Consider the following 23185-nt stretch of genomic DNA (forward strand, 5'->3'; position numbering starts at 1 on the left):
GGAGGGAGGGAGGGAGGGAGGGAGGGATTAAAATGTGCTGTAAAGTAAGAGAAAGTTCAAACAGATGACAGGGAAGAAAGACCCAGCATTCAAATTTGCTGATAGCTTGTAAACAGAAAGAAAGGTCATATAGAAATCTGTCTATCCCAGCAATGCAGGCAACTGTGAGGAGCTGCGAAAGCCGAGTCACAAAAGGAAAAGCCGTATAATGGTGAGGATGCAGCTGGTGCTGTGGGTTGCAGCACAGCATGTCCTCCTATCTGGATAAAAAACGTGCTAGTGAGGGCAGGACAGGCAGCAGCTCTTCCTTTACTTCCACGCACCAGTGCTGCTGAAACCCAGCAAGTCACAGCCCGGCCCAGTGCTGTCACACAGCGGGGTCAGTCATCATTTCCATTCATAAACGCGGCTTCAAGAGGGATCCGCCGCTCACAGCACCCATGAATGGAGCTCGGGTGGCACCTTGTGGCTGCCCGATAAATCACAAAACGAGTTTTTCCGAGCGGCTTCTGATTAAATCCTCCTCAATAACTGCTCTGATCTTTTTCCCTCCAAAGCCATCGCTTAAAAGCCCTGTGTTCTCTGTTTGTGGATGTATCACCGCACACACTCGGACGTATCTTTGCATCGAGATCAAAGTGTCCTTGGTTTAATGGTCACAGAGCTCAGCTCACTGAGCCGGCGATGTGTTGGCTGGGCCGGGCCCAGCATCACCGCCCCTCCATCACGAGCTGTGGTAGCGCCCGCCATCGCCCCGCCGCCTTTGGACGGGCTCACAGCGGTAGATCCGCGGGGGGGAAGGCGACAAGATTCGCTGTTTCCTCCTGCCCGGTGCAGGACGTTTGATGGCCTGAAGTGCCGGCACCGCACGGAGGGTTCGGTCGCCGCCCGCCCGGTTGAGCACAGAAACACGATCCGCTTTTGGCCTCCCGAGAAATGGTTCGGTCCAACCCCACCTCAGCGGACGGGCAGGAGCCGCCATGTTGGGCTGAACCACGGAGCGGCGCAGCAGGGGGAGCCGCAACCGCGAGGGCTCGGAAAGGACGGACGGCGCTGCTGGCCGAGCAGGAGGGGTGAGCGGTGAAGGAGGCGGCGATCGCTCTGGGGAAGAGCAGGGAGAAAGAAGCGGCGGGTGGAAGCTCCATCGGGCAGCGCTGCTCTAACCCGGCCCCCCCCGCCCGTTGGTAGCGGCGGCTCGCGGGGCCTGGCGCACATGGCCCGGCGGTAGGAGCCTCCCCACCCCTCCCCCGCTCCTTTTCCCGTCGCTCTCGAGCTGGCAACGCGCGGCCGGTGGGGCCTCGTACCGACCCCATGCAGGGCACCGAGGACAGCCCCGCGCCGCCCGGCGCACAGGACCCGGCCGAGGAACCCGAGCGGGCCGACGGAGCGCCGACAGAGCCGCCGCCTCAGCAGCAGCTGAAGGAGGAGGAGGAAGGGGAGAAAGAAGGGCCGGAGGAACAGGGCGGCTCTGAGGGGCCCCCTGAGCCGCCACCCGCCGCCTCGGAGCCCCCCGCCGAGCCCCAGCCGCTTCAGCCGCCCTCCCCTCAGTCGGCGTCCGGCCGGGAGAGCCCCTCGCAGGCCGGGCCCGAGGCCGAGCCGCCGTCGGAGGAGGCCAAGAGCGAGTCCCAGGCCGAGGCCGAGCCGCCAACCGAGCCCTGCGAGGACGGGGAGGCCGCGCCCGCCGAGCCCGAGGACGAGCTTTCGTTCAGCGATCCCGAGGGATTCGTGGACGACATCAGCGACGAAGGTTTGTGCGGGGCCGGCTCGGGGCGGGCTGGGCTGGGCCGGGGCGCTGCGGGAACGTGGGGAGGCCTCGGCGTGTCCGTGCGGATGGTGCCGTCAGCGCTGCCCTCCTGAAACGGGGCGATGAGCTGCGGGTGTGGAGCAGCTCGGGGGCTGCGAGGAAAAGCTGGATACTGAGTGCCATACAATGACCCAGCCGTCGTTTGGCCCCATAAGGCGTTATGGCAGCAGCTGTCTTTGGTGCTTCAGTATTTCTACTGTTTCGGACAACTCTTTCAAGATGAACCGTGCCAATTCTTGAACAGCAAATCCATTTGTCTGTTGTGCCAGTTCTTACTCTGACGTAAATGCTGCTGTAGGTTCTGTAATGGTTACACGTATCAGAGCTGGAAAAATGCCTCTTAAAGCATGTACTGCTTCCTGAGTCAGCAGGTGGTTTGAATTGGTGGCGGAATACAAGTGGTAATTGTGCTTTCTTGTGTTCCATTCCTATGTTTAGCTTAATAAATAAGTGGAGAAGTATTTTGAATTAAGAAAGTGTGTTATTCTTAGTAGTGTATATGGCACTTTGAGCATGTGTATCTTAGAGACAGTACCAAAAGTGTCTGCAGGTTTATCACTGGATTCTTGTCTAGTGAAGTGTTTGCTTTGGATGCTTTGTCTACATCGGGGATTATCACATTCATGTCAGTGTTTAGATAGAACCCAGAACATTTCCTGTCTTTTTTTCTGTTCTTTAGGATTAATTTGGTTGACTCTTCATCTGTATGAATAATACAGTGTTAGTGGCTGAATTACAGTGTTTAACTTTAGTCACTCCTGCTGGTCTGGTTTTCCATCTGCCTGTTCTACTTCTTGTGCTGCCTTATTCCTTTTCCTTTACCCTGATAACTCCACAGGACAATCAATTCCAGGCCATCAGCATCACTGATTCAAGGTTATTTCCATATTCCCACATTTATGATAAGAATTACGTGTTCAGGAACAATTCTGAGCCAGTCTGGCTTTAAGATTGGATCATCTCAGGTGTTAGTTTGTCTTATGTTGGTTTTTTTTTCCCAGAATGGTGTTGGCACAGCAGAACAGCTGTTCCACCTTCCATAGAAGGAATGTGTCAGATCATCGCCCAGGTGCCATGAAGCTTTAGTTCAGATAATGAGAGAGGTCCTTAAAATTCTGCCAGCTGAAGATAGACGTGCACCCACCACACCCCTCTCTTCTGGCCTGTGGGAATAGAGCTGGCTGAACCAGCCGCTGCCCTTTGAAGGTTTCTTTGTTCGGAGTTTTGCATTTAAGGTAGAGGAGTTACACAGTGTAGGTATGTGTTTAACCTGTTAGAGTTCTGATTTAGGATAGAATGTCCTCTACTTCCATGTTAAGCTAAATAAGCATTCCTTTCTTTTATAGCCTTTTGTGGGAATTGGCTATGAAAAAGTGACTATCAGAGCTTCAGGATTATCGTTTTCTTTTTCCCATAAGATTTTGTGGAAATAACCTGGTTCCTTAGAGGACATGTTTCCATATTACATGCAAGAAGAACTAAAGATATGAAGATTCTATAATTAAAAAATATTATTTTTCTATAATATCAGGTTTTGAAATTCCTTTTTTCAGTCCTTAGAGTTTTTGTAGATGCTTCCCTGCCCATCTGTTAGCTCTCAGGCCAGAGGTTACCTGTCAATGGCTTCAGTGTATGTGTGTTGTTAGCTAGCTGGGTAATGGCAAGATATCTTAATATACTCTAACGTATCATGTGCTTAGAAGTTAACTTATTTGCAGCTTCTTATTTCCTTTCTTCTGAGTCTTTGGCTCATACTGGGTGAACTTTCATCTTTGTAGAAAGAAGTTGAGGGGAAAGCAACCCAAATGTGTTTAAATTCTACGTTACCCGCGGGGTTAAGTTTGTGGATACAAAATAATTAAATGGAATTGTCTTGAGATACAGCTTAGAGTAAGGTATGCAGAAAATTCCACAGGTAAACTGTGTCTAGAAGCCTGCTGCTGTTTTTGTTGCGCCTAATTTTGTGTGTGACATAGGGCTGTACTGTGTGCCTTTCAACTGCTTTAATCTTGGTGTGATAGGAAAACCACTACTGCTGGGTTACGGTCATTCTTAATGTTCTCCCTTCCTTTCCTGTATGATTTCAATTATGCTGCAAGATTTTGGCGGTTTTACTCTGGTGAGAAGTTTGCAGCTGACAACACAGGGACTGAACAAACCATCCCACCAGCAAGTACTGAATGAATGTGTAGAATGGTAGGCAAGGGGAATTAGTATGGTTGAAGAACATACAGAGTACAGAAGATGTTCTTGTATTCATTAGCTGCTTGCTTAATGTGGTTCGTAGTGCCCTTACTTAAGACGCCTTAATTTTCTTGTTTAATTAAAGGTTTTGAATGAGCTTGAGCTCTCTGCTGTAATTATAGTGATGCTAATATGTGCAGAGCTTCTGAAATGGAAGATAGTTTTGAATTGTGCTAATGCTGTTGTAGTGTGGAAGGGAGGTATGTGTTAGATCTGCCAAAGTCATGTGGTTATGATTTGGGTAAGTCTACCTGTCAAAGCTTGGGTAGTAAATCTTACCGTGTTCTGCTCTGTTGGTTTTGAGGGCTTCTTGAGCCAATTCCAGCTCCCAAAACAAGTTAATAGTAGCGCTGTTGATGTTTCCAATACATTTCTTTAAGAAAGATTTCAAGAGTTAATTCCTTTAAGCTTGTCAAGAAGAGGAATATCACATCTCAACAAAGTGATGTTGAGGTGGTTTGTATCCACTTTGTTTCTCTGATGAAGGTTTCATTGACCACCAGATTTCTAAAATGTTACTGAACCAGTTTCCTGAATTTCAGGTCTTCCCCTTCTCTTAATATCACTGTTATTTTTATCCCTCAGTTTTCCTCTTTCATGATGTAGGCCAGTACTTCATTTTCTTCTTTTTGTTTGCAGAACTACTTGGTGATGTACTGAAAGACCAGCCGCAGGAAGCAGATGGAATTGATTCGGTGATAGTAGTGGATAACGTTCCCCAGGTTGGACCGGATCGACTTGAGAAACTCAAGAATGTCATCCACAAAATATTTTCCAAGTTTGGTAAAATTATAAATGAATTTTATCCAGAAGCAGATGGGAAGACAAAAGGGTGAGTCATGATAGCACCTGCTGGGAGTTTGGTTTGAAGTGCCGCTCTGACTTACCCATCGTTATTAACATCAGTACTTTGTCTTTAATGTATTCATTCTTCTATGTAGTCACCAATGGACAAACTCTTGTATTCCTGCATTGTAGGTACATCTTTCTGGAGTACATGTCTCCATCTCATGCAGTGGATGCTGTCAAGAATGCAGACGGATACAAACTGGATAAGCAGCACACTTTCAGAGTCAATCTTTTCACAGATTTTGACAAGTGAGTGCAGATGTTGCATGTTTATGGAGTCTTTTGGATTCTAATCAAGAGTACCTACACTAAGTGTAACCACTCAAACTGTTCTTTCAGGTATATGACAATCAGTGATGAGTGGGAAATCCCTGAGAAACAGCCATTTAAAGATTTGGTAAGGGTTTCTTGAAAAGTGAATACTAACAATTTATGAAGTTAATGATGGGCGATACTGACTGTATGCTCCAGTTACTTTGTTCTCACTTAGTTAGTGGTTCTGCTTGGAGTTCCACCTAGAAACTTGGGATAAACAGTGACTTGATGCGAGCTATTTAAAAACAGAATTTTGAAAGCATCTTATTATATTTTTAAATGCTCGAGGGCAACTGCTGCTTTTGTTACCACTAGCTTTGTAAAATGCATTCTGGAGGAAGGGATTGTTAAATAAAACCTCAAAGGGCAACAACAAAAAACCTACAAAACAAACTAACCTTATGTTACTTAATGTGAAATATGTTAAATGTTATTGAAGTACCTTGAAGAGACCCTTTTATGATCTGTACTCAGCCTCTGTTGTGGGGATGCTAAATCAGGGTCTTAAATAATGATTGAGCACCTGGTGGGAAGGTAGGGCCAACCTAGGGGAGCTCAGGTGCAAGCAATGCACCTGAGTGACTAGAAGACCTCATTGAAGGGTTGGCAGTGGAGGTGAGGGTATCTCTTGCTGGAGATCCTGCTTTCCTGAGGCATTGGTGGCTGCTGCATTTGGGCTCGTTCTCACTTGCTGTAGCCAAAGACTTTGCCGCCCTGCTACTATCATCTCATTCTAGCATTACAGCTTCAGATAACCAGGATTATATAATTTCATTTCAGTACTTTGTCTGCAATGGTAGGACGCCAGTGGTGCATGCTATGTGATGACAAGCTTCCACCTGCCATATTGATAGCAATTTGCTTGTCTTCCTGGATCTTTGATTCACTGATGATCTTTTGTTTTTCTTAGGGGAATCTTCGTTACTGGTTGGAAGATCCTGATTGTAGGGATCAGTACAGTGTGATCTTTGAGTCAGGAGACCGGACCTCCATCTTTTGGAATGATATCAAGGAGCCTGTTCAAATTGAGGACAGAGCAGTGAGTGTCGTGGAAGTGCTGTACATTGCAGTTACACTGTCAGTTGCATTCATTTCTTAACATTTCCAGCTTGTCAATTAGAAAATCTTCTCCTGCTGAAATACATTCTCTTTCTTTTCTTCCTTTGGAAAACAAGTAGTGAAAATTATGTCCTTTAGAATTAGACTTAGCTGCATAGATAAAACAAATGAGGAGTTAACTTGTCTGTCTTCCTTTTTTTTTAAACCTATCCATGGTGCTTATTAGTGCACTATAGGTGATTCAGGAAGATCTGTGTGAAAATGCATAGTCAGAGTTTGAGGAGTACTGTTTGTTGGTGCTGAGTATGTACTTAAGCATGTGGCTTCTGGTCTTTTTTTCCCTCTGTGCTGACTGCAAGGTGCTGAAGAGGAATAGCTGGTTTGGTAATACCTTGTAAATGGGAGAGTTAGTGTGCCCGACTGCTATAGCCAGCTGGCTTGCTAAGAACTGCATGTGCCTGGAAACATTTTCTTTCTCTAAAAACCATTGTGTTACAGTTCAAAGAAACAGTCTCTGGGGTGGAGAGCATTTTTGCTCATCACCTTGGGTAGTGCTGGCCATGATCTGTGTTGTTGGTACCTTTCTGACTTAGCATATTGTTGTTACAAGTGTGAGGAATCTAAACCTCACTGTATGGGAAACTGATAATCACAGCCCGAACCTCTGATGATTGAGCTGAGGCAAATGTTGGGTCAGCTGTAGGAGCACAGGGTGAGAGTAATTTAGCTGTGCTCCCAGAAGGGGTGGAGCTTGACTCCACCTCCTCTAGACCTCATTTAAGGGCTGACCACCACTAAGGCAGCATCTCGAGGAGATTGCCTCAGCATTTCCCAGCTAAGGCATCCATATTGGTGAGTCTTTCCTTATAAATAACCTTTTGAATATCTGTTACCATCTTAGTATCATTCCACCTTACACTCATGAGAATGGAGATGTTCTTGCCAGAACTGCAATCCAAGAAATAATCCTAAGTTGCTGGGTTGTTGTAATCATTACTCAACCATGGTTGTTACTGTCCTTGGGTAATACTTTTGGAGATCAGTAAGACTAAACAATCTCAACTGAAGAATGAGTAGTGTAAATTGTGTGTGAAACTTAGCTCTAAAATGGTTTAACATCACTCAAATCTTCACTGAGCAAGTGGGTTTGTGAAATATGAGCTTACTAACCACATGTGGAGTCCTTTCCCTTTAGTTATTGAGCATGAAGTTCAATGGCTTTATATCTATATTTTTTTGTTTTTATTAATTCCAGCGGTGGACAGAAACCTACGTACGTTGGTCCCCAAAGGGTACCTATCTGGCTACATTCCACCAGAGGGGCATCGCACTTTGGGGTGGAGAGAAGTTCAAGCAGATTCAAAGGTTTAGTCACCAGGGAGTGCAGCTTATTGACTTCTCACCCTGTGAAAGGTATGGAGTATGATGTTGGTTTGGGGTAAAAGTGTGAAGTGTGTGCATTCTTCCTGCTGTGTTTACAAATCTTATGTAACTCAGGTCTTTAGTTCTTCTCTGCCTTTGTTTTTCATACTTAGATCCTTTTCAGAATAAGGGAAACTCTGTCAAACTTTGCTTTGACTTCAGGGAATATACTTAATGTAATCTGGAGTTCCTGTTCAACGAAGCCTGCCAGTTCAATTTTGTAGTAGTCGTTATTATCTGAGGGAATGGTACTTTTTTTTCTCCTTGATTAGATGGGATGTCTGTAGTATTAGACTTCTCTCTCTGTGGAAAAATTTAGCTGAGGAGCATCTTCTACATCTGTAATATTGGAATTAATACTTGAGTTCTTTAGGGAATCATTTCTAAGTCATTCTAGGACTGAGATGCATCTTACTAGTTTTCGAGTAAGATACTTGGAAGCAGTGACATTTTGTTCTTCATACTTGAAAGAGATTATTTATCTTTAAATGGGGATGTCTGGCATACTTGTAGTTCAGGTTGGCACAGGTTATGAGTTTGTATTTGATTTGAAGTCAGTGATGTTCTGGTCACAAAACTACATAGTAGGTAACAACGTGACTGGGGAATTTTCCCTTGTAAGATCAGTACAAGAAAACTCTTGTAAATCTAGAGGCTTTTCAGTGGAAGGGATGTTAGGAACCACTGTGCCTTGGAAACTTTTTCCTCACCTCTAGAACATCCTGTTGGAGGAAGTGCTGTTTAAAAGTGCATCGTATTTGAATATTATTTGGATGAAAGCCTGCTTGTACTCATGTACTGAATTAAATTTTAGTAGTAAAATTGATTATTTCCTTTGTAGATATTTGGTGACCTTCAGCCCTTTGATGGACACGCAGGATGACCCACAGGCTATTATCATCTGGGATATTTTGACTGGGCAAAAGAAACGAGGATTCCACTGTGAAAACTCAGCTCACTGGCCTATTTTTAAGTAGGTTGCAAAGCAGCATTAGAGAGCGAGCAGCCTTAGACTTTGTTTAATGAACAGGCAACTCATAGCTTATCCTCTTTTTTTTTTCTTAGATGGAGTCATGATGGTAAATTCTTTGCTCGAATGACTTCAGATACCCTCAGCATTTATGAAACACCTGTAAGTTGTTGTTTTGTTTCTGCGCAGTGTTTATTGCTGAACAATGTCTGCATTTATGTTTTCTAAGGAATGTTTTAATAATGCACTCTAGAGCTTAAAATGGAAGAAATCCATTTGTTCTTTATTTATTTATTATTCCTAGATCAAAAACTAGCTGAGCCTGACAAAAGCGTTCTTACTGTGCTTCTAGAAAGCCTGGAGAGCTCAATATAGCAGTTAACAGTATTATTGTTATGTGATACCATTCAGGTATTAGTGATGGATGTGTGCCAGAATACCCGAAGGACATAATAAACCATAGCAGAGTCTGTTTTATGTTTTTATTATAGTATAAGCTGCTATTCATTAAAACAATCATTGCACAGAATTAGTCTTATTGGTTGTTGTGTTATATGTAATTGTTATTATAAGGGATAAAGGATCTCTCAACACTGTCCACAGTTTCCTGGTTTATTCTCTTACACATAAGCCTTCTGCTCTTGTTGTATGTGCAAGAATGTTACTTGAAAGTTGATAACTTTCTCTTCTTTTAGTCCATGGGATTGTTGGACAAAAAAAGCCTGAAAATCAATGGGATAAGGTGAGTATATCCCTTTCTACAAGTAACTGCTCTGTTTTGTCTTTATGTCCAGGTCTTCTAAATAGTGAAGTGAATCTTTATACCGACTAGAGCAAGTAGCCTCATGCTGAAGTGGGCAAATCAGATAAACTGGCCAAAAAAAAGAGCAAAAAGCTTTCCACTTCAGCTGTTAGCTGTGTACTTCAATCTGTACCCAGAAAAAGGGTACTCTCTACTCTGCTCTTGTGGGGCCCCATCTGGAGTACTGTGTCCAGGTGTGGAGCCCTCAGTACAAAAAAGATATGGAGATTTTGGAAAGGGTCCAGAGGAGGGCCACAAAGATGATCAGGGGGCTGGAGCACCTCCCCTATGAGGACAGGCTGAGGGAGTTGGGTTTGTTCAGCCTGGAGAAGAGAAGGTTGCGGGGTGACCTCATTGCAGCCTTTCAGTACCTGAAGGGAACTTACTCCCAGGAGGGGAGTAAACTCTTTGAAAGGGCTGATAATAGCAGGACTAGGGGAAATGGTTTTAAGTTGAAGGAGGGAAGATTTAGGTTGGATGTTAGGGGAAAGTTCTTTACTAGAAGGGTGGTTAGGTCCTGGAATAGGCTGCCCAGTGAGGTTGTGGATGCCCCATCCTTGGAGGTGTTCAAGACCAGGTTGGATGGGGCCCTGGGCAACCTGATCTAGTAAATGTGTATGTTTGGTGGCCCTGCCAGGCAGGGGGGTTGGAACTACATGATCCTTGAGGTCCCTTCCAACCCGGGTAATTCTGTGATTCTGTGAAATCTTCTTTGTGGTAATATGTAGTCTGGTATCTAATTTGGCATCCTGGTTCTTCATCTACCAAACCAAACTGGAATGCAGTTTATGTATTACCTTTTAAGGCTGGTGTGCTGTATGCTGTCTGTTGGCAAGGAACTAGTTTGGTTTTGTGCATACCTGCACAGTAAATGCTAAGTCCTGTGATTTTTTTAAGCATCTTTTGGAAAGCAGTTATATAATTCAGCATGCTTAGATGCAGGAGGATTGTCTTCTCTATAATTTCACAGAGGGAAGTCGCTCATTGGCTTAATTGTTTCACAGATTGTCTAGATTTATACTACTCTACTCTTAAGTGAATCTTACTGTTTTGGTAACAATGATGTAGTAGGTTTGAAGGGCAATTAAAAACATGTTATGTGTAAGGTTAGAAACTCTTCAGTTGCTGCTCTGCTTTTTACTGAGAGTTGATATTTGTCTGCAGTACTCAGAACGCTGAAAGTAGTTTCTGCTTGTAGTATCTCTAACTAAAAATTAAAATAGATTTCATCTAACTTCATTCCTGTAGAGATTTCTCGTGGTCTCCGGGTGGTAACATAATTGCTTTCTGGGTGCCTGAGGACAAAGACATCCCAGCAAGAGTGACCTTAATGCAACTGCCTGCCAGACAAGAAATCCGTGTGCGGAATTTGTTCAACGTTGTAGATTGTAAACTACACTGGCAGAAGAATGGTGATTACCTGTGTGTGAAGGTAGACAGGACTCCCAAAGGCACACAGGTGTGTAGACTGTGATTGTGTTCATAAAACTTGGTTCCTTTCATGCTCATACTTCATAATTTTTTTTCCCCTTCAATATTGTCTTTCAACCCAGTCAGTGTAAATTGTACAATGGAAAAATGAAGGCAGCTTTGACTGCTGAGTTTGAGGCGTGTAGAGAGCCAAATGTGTGTCATGTTTGCATCCAGCATTTGCTTTAGATTTACTGATGTGGTGGAGTTAATTCATATATATTTTTTAAAATGAGTGCTAGGTCTCTTTCCCCGCTCTCTGTAAAATCAGTTGTTGGAACCATAGGCTGTGCTGCAGAATGTACCATATGTTCTATCTTCTTCAGCTAAATTTAAGTCTGAAAAAAATACCATATCCAATCCTTCTGTTATTCTTTAACAGAACAAAAAGATTAATGGTGTGCTTGGTAATGTGCACTGTTTGTCTGTTTATTAAAGAAACAAATCTTGAGCCTTGACTGTCATCCTGAGTTCCCTTGGGCCAATTTCATAGCCATACTTCTATGCCTGCTGATTTAAAAAGCAACAACAAATTGTTTGGTCTGCTGCTTCTGTATTGATTAATGAGCTGATTTTGGCCTTTGCAGGGAGTAGTGACCAACTTTGAAATATTCCGAATGAGAGAGAAACAGGTGCCTGTGGATGTGGTGGAAATGAAAGGTAATTCCAACGTTCTGATATTTAACTGTTCAAGCTGGCCTTTGCTTTTGGTACATGTGGTACATCAACGTGTAACATTTGTTGATGATAATTAGGGCGCTTACTCTTGATGGGAACTATGATATTCATGTTGCAAGGCTTCTCATGTAACATGTGAGAAGTCAAAGCTTTCACTGCTATTCAGGCTTGTAGTGAACTTAATGTCAGAACTGAAAATACTTGAAAAGTCAAAGGCCTTGTCATCTGAAAATACCCTGTAGTGTGAGAGACCTCGGGTCTGTCAAAACACTTCCACAGGGTCCTGCCCTTGCCTTATCAAGTTTTGTTTTTAAAAGTAGTTTTTATGGCAGAGTTTAACTTCTGGATTCTCTTTTCAGCATCTTGTTTTTTGTTGATAAGTGCTTGTAATTGAAGCTCTTTATTATAGGTTTGTTTGTTTTTTACATACTTTTGACCACTTGTTTTTTATTTATTTGTTTGTTTACAGAAAGCATCATAGCCTTTGCTTGGGAACCAAATGGAAGCAAGTTTGCTGTGCTGCATGGAGAAACTCCACGAATTTCAGTTTCCTTTTACCATGTTAAAAACAATGGGAAAATAGAACTCATCAGTAAGTAATAGGAAAGATAAGTGAATTGCACATGTTAAGCAATTTATGTGTAGCAGACTCAGACTGTGACTGGTTGTGGTACTGTGGCAGTAGGTGCCATACGTGACATATTTGAGAAACTTAGGTTTCTGGTAACAGCTAAACTGTTTCCACTTTAAATCAGTCCAGTATCTGAGAACACAAGGCTTACAAGCCAGAACAATTATGTGGTCTTGGGATGTTTGTGCAAGGCAATAACACAGGCTTAATTGCCTAGGTAAAAAAATTTTCTCAAGATGGGTGTTGGATCATCTGATCTCCTTTTCTTTTTTTCTGTTGACTTTGGATGTTTTTGTACTACTGGGTTTTGTCTTTAGAAGCGTAGAGCTAAGGACTGTTGTAAAGACTTCCTTGCTGAGTTTGGATGTCTTTTGAGTAATCAATGTATTTACTGCTAATGATCTGATGGGATTGGATTGGATTGTGATTATTTTCTTGATTTTGTTGTGTCTTTCCAGAAACGTTTGACAAACAGCAGGCAAACACGATATTCTGGAGTCCTCAAGGTCAATTTGTAGTGTTGGCTGGCCTCAGAAGGTGAGCACTGTGCAGGTTATTGAATGCCATACTGCTTTAAAGGAGGAAAAAAAGGGTTAGGTGATCTCAATAGGAAGTATTTGCTATCTCCATGAATGTATTAAGACGAAGTTTTGATATTTCAATGGACAAAAAAAATTGAGGGTATTGGTTTGTGGGGTTGGAAATTACTTTGACCTCTGGTAACCTGTCAGTTTGAATCGATTAGGTACTTGACATTATTGAAGCTCACAAGGGTTTTCATTGCTTTATTGAAACCCTGTCCCAGTTGCATTACTGTGTAATTCTGATAGGGCTTTTTAAAAACAAAGGAAAGACAAAGAAGTTATAAAGGACCAAGCTCTAACATGAAACAGTAACCTTGACTGGCACATAAAACAAAGAATAATTCTTTCAACAGCAGAGTGGATATTTAGAAACACCCCTTTGGCTGACTGAATTAATCCATGTAGCTCTTGTATAAGCTGTCATCATCGCCTTGTGCCTTCTCGTGGGCTGTACTCTTAGAATGCTTTTACAACAAAGCTGTATTGTTTATATACAGATGTGTATACACACACAGTTTATATGTATAAATCAGAAAAGCTTCACGTTAGAGCAGGTGAAGACTTCTGTTAAGCAGCTGAGCAGTGTTTGGCTTTGTTTGTTTCAGACAAGTAATGCTGCTCATCTGAGAAATCTATTTTTATTTTTGAGCTTATCTTCATTTGTTAACTATCTTGGCATACAGTTGTTAAACTTCAGCTGTAGCTTGATGGTAATGTTTTCATTGGGGGTTTAGAAACTGTCAAATGGGTTAAAGGTCCTTGAACTTACTGATGGAAGTTTTGTTCTTATGTTGAGTTTTGGTTATATTTATCACGTTTTATAGCTACAGATGCATGTTATTGGGATGATCCTTTCTTGGCTGCTTGCTGAAAAACGTGAAACCTGTTTTTTAAAAAAAGAGTTCTGCTAGTGTGTAAAACAGTGTCATTTTTGTCTTTGCAGCATGAACGGTGCCTTAGCATTTGTTGATACATCTGATTGCACCATGATGAACATTGCTGAACACTACACAGCTTCAGATGTAGAATGGGATCCTACAGGCAGATACATCGTGACTTCTGTGTCTTGGTGGAGCCATAAGGTACTTGTGCATTCATCTTTTTCTTCTTCTGGAGGTGTTGGCAAGGGCTTTGGTTATGAAATGGATGCCTGTCACTTGTCACATGACTTATAACCTGCACCATAGTTGTGCACATTAATTTGTGAATATCAGTATTTGGGCTGTAAGCTTTGCTGATTGTCAAAAAGTAGTTCTGGCTGAGCTATTCACAGTTCTAAAGTGAGTGTCCTTTATCTGAATTTTCATTATGTCTCTTAAATGTATTTTTAGCTACTAGAACTTGATCTCCTCTGTGTTGTCCACATAGAATGTTATTAATTTCACGTGGTTCCAGCCATTGCACTGTGATCCTCTTCTGCACAGGCAGAGAATGTGAGACTTTACGATAGAAGACCTTCCTTAGTTTTAAAGTGTGGGCATCCAGAATATAACTTCATGCAAGGGTTCAGTTGAACAGTTGAACTCCATTTTGCTGATGAATTTGGCTTGTGCAAGGAGGATGTTAACAAAAAGATCACGTCGTTTTCATTGACTAATGATGCTACTTTTATTATGTACAAATGAAATGTTCTTAATATATCCTTATAAGATATATAGTGAGAATGAGAGTGTTAAACTACAGCTTGCCTTGGTTGAGATGTTACACCACTTCTGCAGGTGGACAATGCATATTGGTTGTGGACTTTCCAAGGACGTCTGCTTCAGAAAAACAATAAGGACAGGTTCTGTCAGCTTCTGTGGAGACCACGACCAGCTACCTTGCTCAGTGAGGATCAGATAAAGGTAGTGTATTCCACTCAATCCTGTTGGACATGGGTTTGGTGTGTATGTATATACAACCGAGGGTTTATCTTCCTTTCCTTGAGAATGAGGCTTGAACTGTTAGAGCTGTAAGATTGCTTTTCTCCCTGAGCTTTTGAAAAACCATATTGCCATAGTGGACCTCACTTATGGGAGTGACTGATAAATATTAACTGTTCTTTATGTTTGGAATAGAAACGGTAACCAGTTGTGCTTAGAGTTGTGATATAGTGAGAGGATGTGAAGAGTAACACAACTGAACATAACCTGTCCAGACTTCTGTAATTGAATACTTACAGAGATGTTTGTTATCTGTAAGCTTGGAAGAGCAAATAAAATAACAGTGGAGGGGAATGGCCTAGAAAAGCAGTTGTTATGTTAAGTGTGCTAAGCGTACTTAAAACTGCCAGGGAAATTCTTATTAGAATGTGATGATTGTGTTTGTTAGTCTTACTTGAACCTTAGCTGAAATAAAATTCTGTTTTACAGCAAATTAAGAAGGATCTGAAGAAATACTCAAAGATATTTGAGCAGAAGGATCGCTTGAGCCAGTCGAAAGCTTCAAAAGTAAGACTTTTTGAAATACAATAACATAAATGAAGCTCTTTTAATCTGTGCAATGTCATTGTTGTAATGGTCATATATGTTAGATTTCTTTTATTATAAACATCTGTGATAGTGTTAATCCAGGTGCTCAGACTTGCTTCCCATGGGTAGTGCACACAGATGCCACTTAGCTTTCAGGTTAAGCGGTAATGAATTTGTAGAGACACTGGTGATAGCTCAGTAAGCAGAAGTGAAAGTTTGGGATTCTTAGTTACTTGTTGTATTAGACTATTTAATCTAATAAAAAAGCCTTTAAAAACAGAAAAACAAACCCTTACCAAAGCAGCTCTTACATTACATAGCCGGTTTTAAGTCAGCAGAAAGGACTGAAGAAAAGTTTTCCTTGCTAACAAATGCATTTTGCATGCATTTTGCTTGTTATGAGTTAACAGCTTCTTGCCTCTGTAGGAGCTGGTGGAAAGGAGACGTACAATGATGGAAGAATTCAGAAAGTACCGCAAGATGGCACAAGAGCTGTACATGGAGCAAAGGAACGAGCGCTTGGAGCTTCGAGGAGGTGAGCCACATGCAGTACTTGTACAGACTTGATGTTAGATAGCTACCACTTCTTAACAAGTGTCAACTGTTCTGCTAACTCGTTTACTTTTTCTCTCTATTCTTTTCCTGCCAAACTTTTTCTGGAGGTTTTGTTCTTGATTTTTATTCTCTTAAATCACAATTAATTTTGATGTTACATGGGAGAAAACTGAAAGTGCTGGCTGCCAGACATGGCTGCCTGTGCTTTACGTATCTTCTTTCTGCTTTGAGGCGAGCCTTGGTTTGACCTTGGCATAAGAGATTTGGATGTTACGTATAGCCAAAAAAGTCCTCAAGAACTCTGTGGTGGGAGACAGCAATGCCTTATTTGTCACGCACTGACATTATACAGAACGTCAGCGATTGGAAGGGACCTTGAAAGATCATCTAGTCCAATCCTCCTGCTGGAGCAGGAACACCTGGATTAGCATGTCCTTGTTATGATTTGAAACAAGAAGTACCTCTCATTTCAGTGCTGTTTTAAGAACTGTTCCTAGAAAGATCATAGAATCATTCTCTTGTTGCTGTGTTTGAGGCATTGTGTTATTCCTTTCTCCATTCCAGGGGTAGACACGGATGAGCTGGACAGCAATGTTGATGACTGGGAGGAGGAAACTGTTGAATTTTTTATCAATGAAGAAATTATTACCCTTGCAGAACCAGAGTAATCTAATAAATTGTGGTAAGGTAGCTTTCAGAAAAGAGGAACTTTACTGTCAACTGTCACTGTAAATTAATTTGTTTCAGAAGGTTGTCTGCTTGTGCATGAATGCATGTGCTGTTCTGAGTTGGTTTGCTTTGCTTTATGTGGTTGAAGTGAACAAACAAGAGCTTTCTTAAATACAGTCACAGACTGTCAGATTTATGAGCTGTACTGGGTGGAATACTGTCTACATCCTATTTTGCAAGAGTAATGACTGCTGTGACAACCAGGGTCAACTTCTAAATGGAGCTCCTTGCAGGTTCTTCAATTTCTGCTACTGACAGAACTCTAACTTAATATAAGACTTGAAAATTTGTTTTTTTGTAAGAATTTCATGTTAGGTAATATCGGACAGGGCTTAAATAATATGCTTAAGGTTGTACAGTAGGTTAACTGCGATAGAACTTGAGCAGGTGTTTAAATGTCCACATGAAATCTATGATATTTTAGAAATGATTAGAAATCTGGCAGCAGCTCCTTCTCTTGTCTAACCATCACTGCTTGCTGCTGAAATCTCTATTTAATCCAATGATTTCCCATGTTCTGCTTTACAAATTCATATTGTATCTTTGTATGTTGAAAACAGATGCTGGTTTCAGCAGCTCCTGTAGGAAATGTTCTCTCTTTAAGGAGCTGGAAATTGTACTCAGGAGGGAAAAGAAAGTTTACTGGTGAAGGTATTCACATGGGACTTTACACAAGAATGTAATTCAGGTTTTCTGCCATGTTTAGGACTTCCTTTAAGGAAGGGGAGACTGGAAGCATGCCTTCTGCAGCTGTCACTGCACAGCTTTGTAGCCCCTGGATATCCAAGGAGTCAAAATATGGAGCTGTTTACCTCTTGTAGAAAAAAAATAATAGATTTAATATTTAGAGATTAAAATAAATCTAGCTTATCTATGTTCCATATGTGGGAGATACCTTATGGAAGGTAGAGGGAGAGAAGCTGCCTTGTTTCTGGACTTAAATACCAATTTAAGAACAGGTGAAGCACGTACTTTGTAGCCTTTCACCAGCTAGCATCTGCAGTAAGGTTGTTTGTAAAAAGCACAGCAACTGACTCATCTCTTCTTTCCTTTTTGCAGCACCATCGTAACTTGTGCTGAAAAGAGGTTTGTTCATTTCCAGAAAGTCTACATCAATTTTGGAGTTTTTAATCCATATTCTTACACTCTGGAAGGGTGGATGCACCAGATTTTCTCCATTCTGCCACATTGTAGTGCCTTTAAGTCTTGCTGCCTGTTACAGTGAGATATTGAAAAGGCACTGCTTTTTAAATTTTTATTCTTTTTTTTTTTTTTTGAAGGGTTCAATTTTCTTTTTAAATCCACTAATACCAGTATTTACTTCTGACTCCTGTGCAGTACTTCCCAACTGGCATTTTTGACTTCCTGCCAGTGAAGTGGGATTCATCAGCGCACATCTCTTACCCACAATGTTTCTGTTTCAGGACTCTTTTTATGTCCCGAGTGCATGGACAGGTGTTCACTTTGTTTGGGGAAAAGTCGACAGATCCATTTTTCGTATGACATGTTTTAGTGTGCTGAAGCAGCACTACAGTGGGCTATATCCTCCTCCTTTCAGATTGTGAAAGGATGTCTCCCTCAAAGAGCTGAATATGGAAATAAAAGCAGACCGATACTAAAACCAGTCTGTCTGTGTGTTGTTGTTCCTAGGGAATCTTTCCCTAAATGATGAAATATACCCAGATTAATATGAATGTTAGCTATATTTGCTTTACAGTTGCTTTGGATTGTGTTTTCTCAGTTTCCCATGGCTATTTCTTTCTCGTGTGTTGCCATGGTTTTACTTTGTGTTTACAATGATATTATAGCTCATTATAATTAGCAGGATAATTTGTCAAGATTAATGGAGTGACTAGTAGAAAATAAATTGGTTTCTTAAACCAATTGGAATCTGATATGAGCCTTGGGAACTCCTGGAACAGTCTCACTTGGTCGTGAATTTGAAAACTGTCTGAATAGTGTTTATACATGTGCCTTAGGCTCCATCTTATGTGTGTTACTTCATTTCTAAAGCTCTCCCTGTTTAGTGGTGAAAAGTGCACAGTTGGTGGAGCAACTTTTCAGTATTCATATCTATGAGCAGAAATTATTTTCCCTACATTAACAGAGCAATGAAAGACGTTGCTGGCCTGCTGCTTTCCTTGTGAGGGCTAGAGGGGAATGAGCTTATTTACCTGTCCCCTTTCCAGGACTGGCCAGTGAAATTGCTGGGTGCCTGAGCTCACTTAACGTGGTGCTTTATCTGATGGACCTGAAGTGGAAGGCAGTGGAAGGCTTCTTGAAAAGGAAACCCCTACTCAGCTGTCTGCAGCTAAGGGACATCAGCATTTCTACCAGTCACTTTTCTCTGTCCTTAGGTGAGCTTGCTATAATCACAAATGCTCAAATCTCTCAGCTGACACTCGTGTTCCCTTCATCAGGAAGGCTCTTCAAAATTATTGTTCAATAATGATATTAACCTAAAGCATCCACAGGTAATTCTTATGCTATCAGAATTTTTCCCTAACGTCTGTTTTAGTTTCCAGTGTCTGAATTTGTTCATTCACAATCAATATGTACTTCATTGAGATAAAACTTAAATCTACAGTGCTTACCAAGCTCATCCTTCAGCTGCACTGGAGGAAGAACTTTCTGCCACAAGCAGTGCAGGACTTGTAGCATTGCCATTAACAATGTGATGTTCTCTAATACTTATCTTTATTTAATAAACCATTTAGTTGTGAAGAGCTGCCTTATCAATCATTTTCAAAGTTAAGAACTGAATAGTTTTCTCCTACCTCCGTGCAGAGGATTTCTAAGCAGCTACTGGCCATTTTCAAAGTGAAGTAGTATAATGCTAAATTGGGTCCTCTTCTGGCGTGCTTCTCTGAAGTGTGGAGGTATTGAAGATGCAGAGAGCCCACCCTGTGCTCTGAGACGTGCACTGAAGAAAAGTTGTTTTGCTGCTGCTTGAACTATGTGAAATTGTCTACTGCAGTGCTCTGGATTTGGAGCTGCTTGCAGAAGCTCTCATTAAGTTGACAGGTAGCTTCACTTGTTATTGTGGAAATAAATTTGGTTGCTATAGAAACTCATAGCTTGTGAGTGGTGGGGATGTGTTACGAGTGTTTCAGTAATTGTGTGCTCTCCTGATAAGACATCACTTATCTGCACTGTGTGGTGGTTTTGAGAGCTGTTAAGGAGATACTGCTGTATTTTATGAAGGGGAAAACAGACATGGGAAGGTGAAGAGTTTTTCAACTCTTTTATCAGCTGAGACTCCAAGAACAGCTTGTAGGTGGGATTTTTGCATTGGTGGTCTTCTCTGGTGACCCTTCTTCAGGCACAAAGGTTTGGAATCAGGTCTGTGCAGCTCACGTGTTTCTCCAAAGTGATTTGGGGCCAAGGCAGTGCTTTGATTCTGCCTGATTGAGCTGGCGGTTAATTGCTGCTCTGTAATTGCTTCAGCCCTGCAATGAATTACATGCAAGCAGCTTTTGCTCAACCCCTGGGACCTGCACAGTTCAGGGCCAACTTGCTCTGATATGCTCCAGCAGGCTCATAATGATCTGCTACCTGGGATTAAATGAAATGGGTACTTAGTGAAATGCAATTCTCTTCTTTGTCATGGGTGACTTTGATCAGTGTTTTGGGAACGCTGGGTAAACCTGGAGGCATGCTCAGCTCTGCAGCTGTTGGTAGCAGCTCCCAGACCTCTGGAGGCTCCTGCTGTCAGCAGCAATGGCACTGCTGAACTCATTGCCTTTGTCAGTCGGCATGAGTCTGACTGCGTGAGAGGCAGAAGTGGGGGAGAATTAACTGGATTAAACTTGATAAACTGCTGTAAACTCTCCAGGCTCTGAGCTTAAAGCCCTGAGATCAATCAGTGGGTCAGGCCTGGAGTGAAGCAGTTGGTAACGCTGGTGCACGTTGTGGGTAAGGTTGGGTGCACATAAGCCCCGAGGCTTTGCCACGTGTGCACTTCAGCTCTGCTGGTTCCTATATGAACGCCTGCTTGCCCTTCTTCTAAGAGACAAGGATTGTGGGACTTCTTGGCCTGTCTTTTGTACATCGCTGCATCTGTTCATGTATTTGTGTTGTGCCCTTTTATTTGCTGTCTTTCCCAATGTTAATCTCATTATTTCCCATCTTGTTTCAGCTGTTCTTTCTCTGAACCCTTTCTGAATATATGCTAATGTTGCAATATTTCATTTAAATGCAGGATTCGAATGATAGCAGCTCTGAGAGGCAGAGAGCAGGACTCTCTTTCCTCCTTATGGCAGGACTCTCCTCCTTATGGCTTATCTTACAAATATATGTTTCATTCAGCACCTTATGGGGGAATTGTCTTTTTGAGTCATTAACTACAGCTTTATTTTGATATGGATTATTCAGACCTGCACCATCTGCCCTGAGATCTGTTTTCTCTAATAGATATTCGGGAAGGAAATGATCATTTTTAGTGTCGATAAATTTCATCCATGAGAATGAGCCTGTCTTAATAACAACTAATATTATGAAAGGAAATTAATTGACTGGGCAGAATTACTTAGATTTCTTGGTTTGTTTTGGGTTGCATCTTGTTCTCTGCTATTTTTACTCCCAGTGTAATGAATGTATTTAGAGCTGCTTCTATCTGCTTATTGATTCTAAATCAAAACTGGCTCTGGTGATGCCTTGTCATGTTATCAGGCTTCTGTGCAGCAGCAGGAGATTGATGTCTCACCAGCAAGAGCCACAGGCCAGACTTTGGTGTGTGTACAGGGCTCTGCTTACCCTTGGGCAGGTACCCATTGATGCTGAGCACAAACTTGGGCTTCCCTTCTGCTGCTCTGGAGTTGCTTCAGTTTTTATAAATGAGTAAAAACCAAAGAAGAATTAATATTGTTCCAGTAGGTGAAAACTTGCAGATCAAAACTAGAGGTACTTGTTAGGATATGCAAGTAAATCAAGAGAGAGATCAAAGTATTGGCATTGCTTCTGCCTATGTGTCTCAGACACTGAGCTCTTTGCCGTGCTTGGCACACCAATACAGTAATTCTGTAGGTGAGTGATGGTTGATCAAAGCTCTAATTGTTTATCTAATGACCTTTTTACCTGAGATACAGTGAAAGGTGCCCTGGATACAAGGTTCAGGGTTCTTAGTCCCTTCCTTCAAGGTTTGAAGGCCTCCTGAGCTATGTCAGTGGAGGAGGAATACCCTGTTACGCATTAATTATATACTGTGACAATTATGTACCAAAATAGGTCCTAATGGACTGAGAAGAAACAGAATTGGTCTGTAACCTGGTGCAAGTCCCTCTTTTTTCTTCCCCCTCATCCTTTGTTGTTGATTTTTTTCGCCCTGGTAAGAGCTGCAAATGGAATGACACATCAGTCCTTGAGCAGTGCAGGAATTGCTAGCCGTCCTTCTGCAGAAGAGGCTTTGAAAGGTGACCTTGGGCACTTCTACTCCCAAAGATCTTAATTATTTTCTGTCTCAATCTTGGCTGAAAACAGAGCTCAGAGCTCCTGTGCCCCTCCTACCTGCATGGGGATGAGTTGGGTGCAATGTCACTGTGGCCCCTACACTGACCCAATAACATTTCCCATGTATCTTGCCCCAGCTGCTAGTTTTCAAGCTAGTATTTGTGATTTCACTCAGTATTTTGTGCCTGCAGCCTTGCTTCTGGAAAGCAATTCAGGTAATCCGTTTTCTTTCATGGGGAATTTCTGGTGCAGCAACCTCATAAGGCACATTTTTGGAGCCTTGCTGGTACTTTGACTAGAAAGGATAAGGTCAGGGAAGGAATTTACTCCTTTCTTCAGCAGGTAGAAAGAATAAACAAAGCATTTCATGTTCAGAGTCCAGGGGAAAGAAAATCAAAAGTAAAGAGAATTTCTTCGTGCATCATCTTTATCCCGCTTGGAACACTCCTCAGGGGTTTTGTGCAGGCTTTGCATTGCAGTCAGTGTACCAGTCCTTCCTATAAACTCACTGCCTGGGAGTGTTTCATCCGTCCTGTAAGGTTTGGCTGAAATTGGCCAATAAATTTGGGTGTTATTGGGGCAGGAGGAATTGTAACTGAGAGCGATGGTGCTGTCAGAAGTCGTCTCTCCCCTAGGAAATCAAAAAGATCCCAAGCACACTTTTTTTTTGCTGCCATGGTTATTTTGTGGGTTCTTTACAGCTCTGTTTATGAACCTTACCTCAGGCCTTGGTGCTGAGTTACTGCTGTGCTGCCTGACAGATGTGACGAGGAGGGGAAGGGATGGAGAGAAATGGAAGGTTTCTGTTGTGGGCAGAATTGAGAAGCTGATGGTGTTTCTGTGCGAACTGTGATTTTTCTTGCCAATGTTTTTCTATTGTAGAAAGCTGATTACTTATTGATCTTGCTGTTGATGGAAAGAGGGCCTAATAAATGGGCCTTTACCAGCACGTCCTTCACTCCTAACAGCTTTTCCACTAAAGTCTCAATGGTTGACTTGCAGGAACTCAGCTTTGAGCAGTCCCCATCACCTCCAATGGAACCACAGCAAAGCTGCATCCATCCCTCCAGGAATGGAGCCCCAGTAGGGATTCCTTGTCCCGAAGAGAAAATAAGGATTGTGCAGGAAGGAGGAATAAAAGGAGAAGACTCCTGAGGTGAAAGAAGATGAGCAAT

General features: G+C 42.2%; 1 protein-coding gene across 3 annotated transcripts; it reads left to right on the forward strand.

Annotated features, from left to right (window-relative positions):
- Nucleotides 1-1251: 1251 nt before the first annotated feature.
- Nucleotides 1252-23031, forward strand: EIF3B (eukaryotic translation initiation factor 3 subunit B). 3 transcript variants are annotated; one of them, XM_085514640.1, is made up of 19 exons: nucleotides 1252-1747; nucleotides 4688-4880; nucleotides 5027-5146; nucleotides 5237-5294; nucleotides 6123-6251; nucleotides 7527-7684; nucleotides 8535-8666; nucleotides 8759-8825; nucleotides 9359-9405; nucleotides 10714-10924; nucleotides 11523-11595; nucleotides 12083-12205; nucleotides 12703-12781; nucleotides 13772-13910; nucleotides 14547-14672; nucleotides 15180-15257; nucleotides 15705-15813; nucleotides 16398-16515; nucleotides 23013-23031. In XM_085514640.1, the coding sequence occupies exons 1-18, from the start codon at nucleotides 1312-1314 to the stop codon at nucleotides 16499-16501; spliced, it is 2382 nt and encodes a 793-aa protein (XP_085370766.1). In that variant the 5' UTR covers nucleotides 1252-1311; the 3' UTR covers nucleotides 16502-16515; nucleotides 23013-23031. The 3 variants fall into 3 exon arrangements, with proteins under 3 accessions (XP_085370766.1, XP_015732441.1, XP_015732440.1); XM_015876955.3 differs by lacking the exon at nucleotides 23013-23031 and adding an exon at nucleotides 17622-18183 and having other exon boundaries at nucleotides 16398-16520; XM_015876954.3 differs by lacking the exon at nucleotides 23013-23031 and adding an exon at nucleotides 17622-18183.
- Nucleotides 23032-23185: the final 154 nt, after the last annotated feature.

Source organism: Coturnix japonica, chromosome 13 (genome assembly GCF_054131305.1).
Source record: "Coturnix japonica strain WE chromosome 13, WE-NBRP24, whole genome shotgun sequence".
Taxonomy (NCBI): domain Eukaryota; kingdom Metazoa; phylum Chordata; class Aves; order Galliformes; family Phasianidae; genus Coturnix; species Coturnix japonica.

Coding starts and splice junctions, on each gene's coding strand:
- EIF3B (XM_085514640.1), top strand. CDS start 1,312: ATGCAGGGCACCGAGGACAGCCCCGCGCCGCCCGGCGCACAGGACCCG. Junction 9,406..10,713: donor CTGAAAATCAATGGGATAAG/GTGAGTATATCC, acceptor TCATTCCTGTAG/AGATTTCTCGTGGTCTCCGG. Junction 14,673..15,179: donor TCAGTGAGGATCAGATAAAG/GTAGTGTATTCC, acceptor TCTGTTTTACAG/CAAATTAAGAAGGATCTGAA.